Source organism: Miscanthus floridulus, chromosome 3 (assembly GCF_019320115.1).
Source record: "Miscanthus floridulus cultivar M001 chromosome 3, ASM1932011v1, whole genome shotgun sequence".
In the NCBI taxonomy this organism is placed as follows: Eukaryota; Viridiplantae; Streptophyta; class Magnoliopsida; order Poales; family Poaceae; genus Miscanthus; species Miscanthus floridulus.
The window spans coordinates 143,890,036-143,900,702 of NC_089582.1; the positions used below are offsets into that span (position 1 = coordinate 143,890,036).

The 10,667-nt window shown below is 50.3% G+C and overlaps 1 protein-coding gene across 2 annotated transcripts; it reads right to left on the reverse strand.

Annotated features, from left to right (window-relative positions):
* Window positions 1-7,226: 7,226 nt before the first annotated feature.
* LOC136547351 (uncharacterized) lies at window positions 7,227-9,714 on the reverse strand. 2 transcript variants are annotated; one of them, XM_066539310.1, is made up of 2 exons: window positions 9,578-9,714; window positions 7,227-8,370 (listed from the first exon to the last, which is right to left on the reverse strand). In XM_066539310.1, the coding sequence occupies exon 2, from the start codon at window positions 8,324-8,326 to the stop codon at window positions 7,517-7,519; it is 810 nt and encodes a 269-aa protein (XP_066395407.1). In that variant the 5' UTR covers window positions 8,327-8,370; window positions 9,578-9,714; the 3' UTR covers window positions 7,227-7,516. The 2 variants fall into 2 exon arrangements, with proteins under 2 accessions (XP_066395407.1, XP_066395406.1); XM_066539309.1 differs by having other exon boundaries at window positions 9,570-9,714.
* Window positions 9,715-10,667: the final 953 nt, after the last annotated feature.

Below are 10,667 nucleotides of genomic sequence, written 5' to 3' on the forward strand. Positions count from 1 at the left end.
GACTTACAGCTGGAGGTGGGTTGTTGGCAGAGTACTCGGATACAGTAAGCGGGACAACGCTTGCTCCTTTTAGCATCTTCTAGAGACGCTTGAGTACCTCCTCATCGATCAACTCAAGGGCAGGGACCATGCGCGAAGGATCCTCAGCCCCAGAGTACTCGAAACCAAGGTTCTCTCGCTCCTTCAGAGGCTGAACACGATGACGAAGAAAGCTCGAGACGATTCCAAAACTAATCAAGCCCTACTGCTTCAGAGTGCTTATCCGCTCAAGGAACGGCTAGATTGCCTAGAGCTCGTCTAGCGTCAGGGAGTTCTTTTCCCACCAGTCGTTAACTGAGGGACCAGATCCAGAATGCACGGCAAGAGAAGGAATCAAATTGGCGGCATAGAACCAATTAGCACGCCAATCCCTCATAGAATCAACTAGGTCATAGTCAAAGAACTTGCTTTTAAGACCCTAGCGAAACTGAATCCCACAGCCGCCAAGAACGTTGGTGTATTCACGGTGGGGTTGAGGCTTCAAACTAAAGAAGTGACGGAAAAGAGAAAGAGAAGGAGGAATTCCAAGGAAAGCTTCACAGAGATGTACGAAAATAGAAAGATGGAGGATGACATTAGGAGTTAGATGGTTCAAACTAACCCTAAAATAACCAAGAAATTGATGAAGGAAGGCGGAAGCAGGAAGGCAAAGTCCAGCACGGATAAAGGAGATGAAAAGGATAATCTTACTAGGACCTGGAGAAGGGACCCGATGCTCACCTGGAACTCTCCATTCAGCAATGCCCTTGCTTTGGATTAGACCATTGCCGGCAAGCTCATGAAGCTGGTCTTCAGTTGTTGTCGAAGCCGGCCAAGCTTTCTGGGCAGCCCTCATGGCCATGAACTCCTGGTTCTTGATCATAGAAAGAGACGACTCCTCATCCACGAAGGTTGCCTAGGACTTGCTCACAGCCTTCTTCCTACCCATGCACTAACGGAGGCAAGAAGGAACTAGGGGAAGAGAAGGCTTGGACGGCGGCGCTAAGATGGCGAAGGCAATGGCGACGGCGGATTTCTGAAAGCTAGGGTTTCAAGGCAAGAGAAGGGCAGTAAAGAAAAAGAAGATGAAAGGTCTTTAAATAGATTTTACAGTGACAAAAACGGCCCGCCAGGCCTGTTAAAGCATGGTGTGAGAATGCAACGGTCCATTTACTGACACGGCTGAAATGACGGAGGACACAAATCCACACAACGGTACAATTTAATGGGTAGATTTCAGAATTATCCATCCAGCACTACGGCGGAGTTATCAGATAACTACAAGAAGAACCCATCAACCATGAAGAAACGAAGGGCTACCTCACAAGGAACATAAGAACTTGGTTCTTATGGAAAGAACTTGGGAATCTCATGAACAACCAGGACTACAGCAGAAAAATAAATGACAACTCAGAAGACAAGATTCTTTCCATTACAAGCGACTTCAAAAATAGAAGATTACAAATCTTACAAGACCCAACAAACTCAGTACCACGAAAAGCAAAGTAGCAAAGAGAAACCCAGACATGGCTAGGCTCTAGAACGACTACGTGTCCCAAATTGCTAGTCGGAAGGACAAACCGCCCTCGGCTACACTGTTTTCTTCAAAGGACGGACGCAGTGCATCCAAGGCAGAAATCAGCAGCATGGCGGGACAACATAGGGCAGAGAAGGCCGGCAGGCATCTGTCTACCCAAGACCGATGTGATGCTAGATATAGTGTTGATCTGCACCGGACAGTCTCAGGATAGGCGACGAGGATCAACCAAGAACTGCTAGATGAAGGAATAAAGCCCACATCACAAGACTTCCTCCAACTACCGCCACGTACATCCTAGTACATTGCTGTTGTGGGATTAGCCTACCTCTAATCCCTATCACAAGACTCTCTCCAGCTACGGCAAGACACACAAGAACTGCAAAATAAACCCAGGGGCTGCTCTACTTCACAAACTACCATATTCATGACTACATAGACTTCAGAACAAGCAACAAAATGCTCAATGAATCAAAACGGCACTCCAGGAGGGTATTTATAGACCGAAGGAGCGGTGCACATGGACCAGGAGTACCAACAAAACAAGCCTAACAAAGGGCACAGTGAAAAGATAGAATTCAATGAAAGAGGACTCAGGCGTGAAGGAACAGTACTCAACAACAAGCATATTCAGGAGAATATACCAACAAAGTACAACCCGTGAATAAAAGGCATTTACACTCAACCACCACCTTACAACTACATCTGACAACAGCAGACCACCGGAGAATACGCCAAGACCCTACATCCGAGTTCTTCCTAAACAAAACAACCTGAATATATGCTCGGGGGCTGCAACAGGAAAGGTATACAGTTCTTTCGAACAAATCAGATTCAAGACCCTCCAACTTTTTGTTCCAAATAGCAAGAGGATCGGGGGCTACACTCAGTGAGTGCACTTTTTCTTTCAAAAAAGTGCACATCACTCAGAAGACTTCTTTAAGACAGACGACTTCAAGGCCACAAGATAAAAAGAACCCAAACATAGCTATATCCGAGCTCTTTTCGACAAAAAAAACCCAGACATAGCTAAATCCAAGCTCTTTTCAACAAAGAAACCGGGTATATGCTCGGGAGCCTTTTGACGAAGAATCAAGGAGATTTCAAGAAAAGACCCTCAAGCTCCTTGTGCCAAACAGCAAGAGGCTCGGGGGCTACATCCAAATGGGGGTACTTTTTCTTCAAAAAGGTACACACCACGCGAAGATCTCATGAAGCGCTGCACGGTTTTGCTCAAGAAAGCACTCGGATGACGCTTGTTCCTGCTCGACAAGACTTGAAGGAACAAGATAAGGTTTCTAGAACTCAACCATGAAGTGCTCGGGGGCTTGTTGGTGTGGGACTCCATAGGATACCCCGCAAGGAAGAGAGAAGAACTAGCCTAACTAGGATTCTTCCCCTGTAATCTTAGTAGTATTATTATTCTGTAATCCTACTAGGAACTCTCATTGTAAACTGACTAGCACTCTGGCCTCCTGACTATATAAAGGAGGGCAGGGCTCCTTAGATGGGGAGTTTAGAGAATAATTGTATAACACAACACTTTACGATCAATCCAACGCAAAGGCTAACGCCGACTAGATGTAGGGCTATTACTCGATCAACGATCGAGGGTCCGAACCAGGATAAATCGACTGTCTCTTGCGTTAACCGTCGAGTTCCGCATATGCTGAAGCCCAAACATACTGCCCCAGGGACCCCCGTGGTAGGCTATCGGTGGTCAAACATCGACACCCACATCAAGCATGGAGGCGAGCTGTGTGACAACTGCCTAGACAGAAAACAGAGGAGGCTACCTTTCCCAAAGGCGGCCAAGTATTGCGCGAAGGAAGCTCTTGAGCTCGTTCACGGCGACCTCTGCGGGCCGATCACGCCTGCTACATGCGGTGGTCGGTGGTACTTCCTCCTTCTCATGGACAATTGTAGTCGCTACATGTGGCTGCAACTCCTGACGAGCAAGGACAAAGCGATGGCGGTGATCAAGAAGTTCAAGACGTGCGCGGAGGTAGAGAGCGGCAAGAAGCTCCGCATGTTGAGGACTGATCGCGGTGGTGAATTCACTTTGGTGGAGTTCGCTACATACTGCGTAGATCAGGGTATGGGGCAACACCACACCGTGCCGTACTTGCCACAATAGAATGGCGTGGTGGAGTGGTGAAACTAGATGGTGGTGAGCATGGCCCGATCCATGATGAAGGCCAAAGGCATGCTGGCAAAGTTCTAGGGAGAGGCGGTGACCATGGCGGTGTTCATCCTCAACCGCGCTCCGACCAAGGCCCTGACGGGCAAGATGTTGTTCGAAGCTTGGTATGGGTGCAAGCCGAATGTGTCATTCCTCTGGATATTCGGTTGCATCGGCCATGTTAGGAAGATGAAGCCGAACCTCACCAAGCTAGAGGACAGGAGCACACCGATGGTGTTCCTAGGCTACGTGGAGGGTACCAAGGCATATCGGTCTACGACCCATGCGGAGACAAAGTGTTTGTCTCGTGCGATGTCATGTTTGATGAGAAGGTGGCTTGGGACTGGAGCAGTCCAAGCACAGGGGAAGCTGGCGGCTTCACCAACACCTTCGTTGTCGAGCACTTGGTCATCCACGGTGGTGGAGATGCTGGGGAAGAGGTGCCGAGCACTCCGAGAGGAGCACCGAGCACTCCGGCGGTAGAGTCGAGCACTCCTGGGGCAGTGTCGAGCACTTCGGGAGGGATGTCGAGCACTCCGGGAGGACTGTCGTGCACTTTTGGAGGGATGCCGAGCATGCCAGGAGTGGTGCCGAGAGGTTCTGTAGTGGTGGCGACCACTTTAGGACGGGTGTCGAGCACTCCTGTGGCAGAGCCAAGACGTCTTGCAGTGGTGCCAATCACTCCAAGACTGAGGCTGGACACTCCTACAGTGTGGCCGAACACTGTAGGAGTTATGACGAGCAGTCTAGAAGCAGTGCCGAGCACTTCAAGTGCTATGCCGGGCACTCCGGTGGAACAGGGAACTCCATCGACACCGATCGAGTTCGCCTCACCTCCAAGTGACATCACTGAGTTTGTGGACGCCTACCATGAAGGTGAGGAGGTGCGGTTCCGTAGGCTGGACGACATCGTCGGTGACACAGGTCCCTCAGGTCTGGCGGGCAGGCTGCTCAACGACGTAGAGCTGCTACTCGTCAGTGCAAAGGAACCACCCACGTTCGCGCTAGCCGAGCGCGATGGAAAATGGCGATGGGCGATGCTGGAGGAGATGAAGGCGATCGAGGAAAATGAGACTTGGTAGCTCATCGATCCACCTCCAGGATGCCGTCCGATCAGCCTAAAGTGGGTGTACAAGGTCAAAAGGGACGAGCTCGACGCCATTGTCAAGCACAAGGCGCGCCTCGTCGCCTAGGGCTTTGTTCAGCGCGAGGGCATAGACTTCAAGGAGGTCTTTGCGCCAGTAGCGTGCATGGAGTCGATCCATTTGCTACTTGCCTTAGCAGCAGCAAAGGACTAGCGCGTCCATCACTTGGACGTTAAATCGGCCTTCCTCAATGGTGAACTGGCGGAAACAATCTTCGTCAGGCAACCCCTAGGTTTTGCCGTCGAGGGAGAGCAGCACAGGGTGCTTCGACTGCACAAGGCACTCTTTGGGCTGCTGCAGGCCCCCCGAGCATGGAACGCCAAGCTTGACGCCACGCTGGGCGAGCTTGGGTTTCAACGGTGCACAATCGAGCACACGCTCTACATGCAACGACGGGGGAAGGAAGAGCTCGTGGTCGGCGTGTATGTGGATGACTTAATCGTCACCGGCGCGCGCACGGAGGACATCAACAGCTTCAAGCGTGAGATGGCGTCTCGTTTTCGAATGAGCGATCTCGGCGCACTCTCCTACTACCTCGGCATAGAGGTGAGACAGGGGAAAGAGGAACTCACACTCGGTCAGAGCGCGTATGCCTCCAAGCTGTTGGAGCAGAGCGGCATGGTGGAGTGCAAGCCATGCGTGACTCCAAGAGGAGCGGCTGAAGCTGACGAAGGCCAGCACCGAGGCGAAGGTGGATGCAATACTCTACCAGAGCATCGTCGGCGGTCTACGCTACCTAGTCCACACGAGGCCGGACATTGCGTTCGCTGTGGGCTACGTCAGTCGCTTCATGGAGGATCCCAGAGAGGATCACTGGGCTGCAGTAAAGTGGCTACTGAGCTACGTCAAGGAGACGGTGAATCATGGGATCATTTTCCCAAAGATCGGCGGGAGTAGGCTGCAACTCACTGTGTTCAGCGATGCAGACATGGCAGGGACATCGACGGACGACGGAGCACCTCTGGCATGCTCGTCTTCGTCGGGTCGGCCCCAATTTCATGGTTGTCGCTGAAACAGAAGGTGGTGGCGCTATCTACGTGCGAGGCAGAGTACGTAGCGGCAGCCACAGCGGCGTGCCAAGTTGTGTGGCTACACCGGCCGCTGGGCGAGCTGACCGGCGTGGAAGCTCACCCACCAGCACTGATGGTGGACAACCAGCTCGCCATCGCCCTCGCGAAGAATCCAGTTCTGCACAACCGGAGCAAACACATCAACGTAAAGTTCCACTTCCTCAGGGACTGTGTTGATGGGGGGCAGATCGTCATCGAGTTCGTCGAAACTGGTCGGCAACTCGTGGACGTCCTCACCAAGCCGCTCGGACGACTTTGACTCACGGAGCTGAAGGAGATGATCGGCATGGAAGGGGTACAAGAGTTAGCAGTAGGATTAGGGGAAGATTGTTAGCTAATCTACTATTACCTTGTGTGAACACAGCAAGGGAACACGGCGCCGAAAGGCCCCCTGCTATGATACTGTAGCGCTGCAGGTGCAGGCGCCGCACGGCTCACCTGCAGCACTGTAGCCATGCAGTGGCCAGCGCAGAGTCAACCCTGTCAGTGTTATCTAGTTACTGTTACAGCTTGTGGGCTGTATTAGGACTAGATAATTAGAGTTGTATAAATAGACATATACAACAACTCAGTAAAGAGATTTCAGATTTGCCATCTCACAGACAGGGCTTCAGCCAACGCTGATGTCTTATATTGTGCGTGCTTGCTCTGTTTTCCTTTTTTCTTCTAGCTCCAGACATAGTGCGTAGGACGGACAACGCCTACCTCGTGGTCGGCACGGCTAGTGGATGCTCGGCAAGACCGACGAGCACTTCACTCGCCTGAACCGGTGACCCCGTGGGCCAACAGTTATTAGGTGATGAGAAGAACAGTCAGGAAGATGTTTATTTCAGTCTTGCAGATTACAGGGCAGACGTGTGTGCAGATAAAATCCCAAACAGTGAAACTGTTCGTCTGAAGTTTCTGTTCAAGCATCAAGCACTGGCAACTGTGGATTCAGCTGGTAGAGATTGAACTCGGGCCATTTGCTCCACTTCGAAGGCAATATCATTGCCTATCATACGATCCAGCCTGGGTTAACTGCACGGTTGTCAGAGGAAATGACTGAACTGCCACACTGATCGTCTGGCATCCTGGGAATGCGAGGATAACTGGCCAGTGATGTGATTTCCTCTGAACAAACGGTAAACAGTAAGGACTGGAGGTATGAAAGAGAGAACTCAAGAGGATGACCCAATGTTAACAGAAAACTTTCTAGAAGATGAGCACCCACACAGCAAAGGACTGCAGGTTACAAAAGAAGAGGAGCCAGAGGTAAATGATTACAGCAATACTATCGGGAACAGGAAGATGAACACACCATACTTAGAAATTCATAGGTGAATACCGTTACAGGATTCAATGGTTCACACAAAGATCATAGAATAGGAACACCTAAAGCTCCCAAGAGCTTCGTACAGGGAAAAATATCAGTACTAGCATTCAGGAAAGCAAATGCTATATTTGTTTCTTGGATTGGAGAAGCCAGGCACATGGTGTGATGATGATGAAAAGTTATTCATGGATTGAACAGAAGTATATAATGATATTCAATATCCACACTGCTATGTCCAGCCCATTAAATTCAGCGCCTACCACCCCTTCTTTTACTCTTCCTCCGGCTGCCCTTGTCATCAGAATCACTGTCCGATGCAGACTCAGATTCAGAAGACGCTGATGATGTGCTGTCCCTCCTGTGCCTTCTCTTCTTCTGCTTCCTTATGTGTTGCCGCTTCTTGTCCTCGGAGTCTGAGGAACTATAACTTGAACTGCTTCCAGAAGAGTATTCAGAGTCCGTCACCGATGATTCAGAGTCGGAGTCAAACACCGAAGCACCACTACTGTTGCTATCTGAATCACTCGGTGATCGATGCTTCCTCTTCCTCTTTCCCTTTTTCCTTTCGGCTTTCTCCTTCTTCTGCTTTTCCTTCATCAGCTTCTGCTCCTGTTCCCTCTCCTTTATAATATCAGGATTCTCGAATTGATAAGAAACTGGTGCGCTTTTCTTCAGCTTGGGATTCTTAAGCTGCTGCGTTCTTGAGGGCCGTGACATGTACACCCGCTCATTTTTGCACTCATACGTCCAGTGACCATGCTGGAAACATTTCTGGCATTGGGTATACGCGCCAACAGAAGAAGTTTCTGAACCTTTGGGCTTCACAGTGCCCAGCTTCGCAGCCTTCTCTGTACTCATCAGATACATCTGTCTCTTGGCTTCCTTCCTCTCCTGCCAACGGCTAGGTCCCTCTTCCTTCTGCCCGTAGGCATTGACATTGCGGGCAGCAGCAGCCGCAGCTCGTTCAGCTTGAGCCCTGCTCAATCCCTTGGCCACGGATAACGTGGCTGCCTTTATTCTGTCTGCAGCAGCATGTGGCTTATCATCATTCCCAGACATCTTGATTCACCCAGAGAGAACAAGATTATCCCAAATCAGCAACTCTGCAAAGAATAAACTGTGATGTTCAGTAATGAACTAATGAGGTCAGTCATATCTTCAGTAAAATAACAATAATAAAATTGGTTCAACCTCAACCCAGCCAAAATTAGGAGATATGCACACAACATTCAAACCCCACGTCTCACCCCTTTTACTATAAGGATAAATAGAATACAAGGCACACATTTAGTCAGAGTATTTTGTATATTTATATTTTGGTTTCTCACACGTCAGACACTAAATATAACAAACTAAGAGTAGATAACTATATATAGAAAGTAACTTACATAATTATATGGTTTCGTATTTCAGTATTTACTGGAGTGCAGAGGCAGTACGTGACCATTGAAAGTTCGATAATCAGATTATCAAGTTCTCACACATAAACACTAGTTTTGTCTCGCATTGTTACTGCTCACACATATAAACAAGCAAATCATCGTGCTATTCTAGTTCTAATGGCTCGAATTAAAAGCTGTTTGAGATAAGCCTTCCAATTTCAAACAACCAATTCACCCAATTAACCATATATCATATATACCATACAGAATTCAATAACAAACAAGATCAACCGACAACCCACCGCTAGCTACCGAGTACATTATAGACAAAGTGTATATCAATAACAAGCAAGAAAACAGTACAATACCAAGCACCAAGTCCGGTTGGCAAGAACCAAGACCTGTAAACTAGTACTACACTTTGCACGAAACAAAAGGCGGATATCACTAATTCTACTGATAGAGAATCCACATTTCGGCGCTCCAGAGTAATAGATCTGGCGGGCAATTGACCAAAGCCTCGGACGTGAGAAGGCAGGGGCAGAGAGGCCCTGGTGAGCTACATACAGGGTGAAGCGTCCAGTGGCTCTAACCGCTGCCCTAAGCGCCGTGGTCCCGTGGAAGAAGGGAACGGCGCATCGGTGGTTCCGGAGTGGAGGTGCGCCGCCGCCGCCACGGCGCTGAGGTTGGAGACGGCGGGCGGGAACGCGTGCGGCCAGGGAGGCAGGGACCTGGGTTTCACCTTGGAGACTAGGCGCGCGGGGGAGCAGACGCCGGTGCACTACACGACCCTAGGGTATCCAACAGAACGACGAATCCCCGAGACAACACCACCGCCCATGAACCTAATCGACGCACGCTGCAGGCGTGGAATCTAAGAAGATAGCGAGGCGGAGCGGGGAAGGAGAGGGGGAGCGAACCTGCTTACCAGCCGGAGCACAGCGGAGCGGAGGCCGCGAGGTCGCCGCCGTGAACTAGGGTTTGGCGGTGCGGGGGTCGAGGACGAGACGGAGCCGCCCAGTCCCGGTTTGATTTGTCCCGGTCTGGAGGAGGGAGAGGACGAGTCTGATTGGCGATTGCCCGAGGCGGTCGCGGGCTCGCGGCTCCGGCTTCCCTGAACGACTCGGTCGGACGGGTTGGGCCGGGCTGCGGTCGAACATTCAATTGGGCCGCGTCTGTCTTAAACTCTAGCCCTTTTGCCTTTTTTTTTTAAAAAAAAAAGACATTGCAAATTGCGTTTTCATGTGGTACTCCCAATTAGGAGTACTTATTACCGTATTCAGTCGGGCGGACATTGAGGCGGTCACATTACAAATTCGTATATGTACGAATGCCTAACGGAAATCAATGATATGCCACGGGCGGTTGACCTAGGACTCTTGTGTAGACGCGGCTTCGCACGCTCCATCTCTCTCAGAAACAAAAACGATAATGATATGTCACGGACGTCCGATCCGTGACTCTTATCTGGACGCGGCTCCGCAGGAGCAGGCCCCATCACTCTCAGAAACAAAAAAAAAATCCCCACTTGCTCATCTGCTTATCTGCCCTTGCCCACCGCAGCGTGGCCGCTCATTCGTCCGTGGCCTTCCCCCACCGTGCCCTCGTCGGCTGCCGCGCCGTGCCCTCTCCCCCCACCCCATTCCCCATCGCCGGCCACGACGTACGCCCATCCCAATCACCTGCACTGCCCACTCCCTCGCCATCCGTCTGTCCCCCGTCGTCGTCGCACCGCCATGGCTGCTGGGTGCACGTGTGAAAGCTCTAGTTTGGTTTTGGTGAATTGATAAAACTCTAAGTGCTAACCTAGTTTATCAAAGTGATTATGAGATAGGTAACACTACTCCGAGTGGTGGAGCAAATGAAGATCATGATATGATGATGGTGATGCCATGATGATGATCAAGTGCTTGGACTTAGAAAAAAAGAAAAAAAAAAGAAAAAGCTCAAGACAAAGGTGAATTGATAGGAGCTTTTTGATTCAGTGATCAAGACACTTAGAGAGTGTGATCACATTT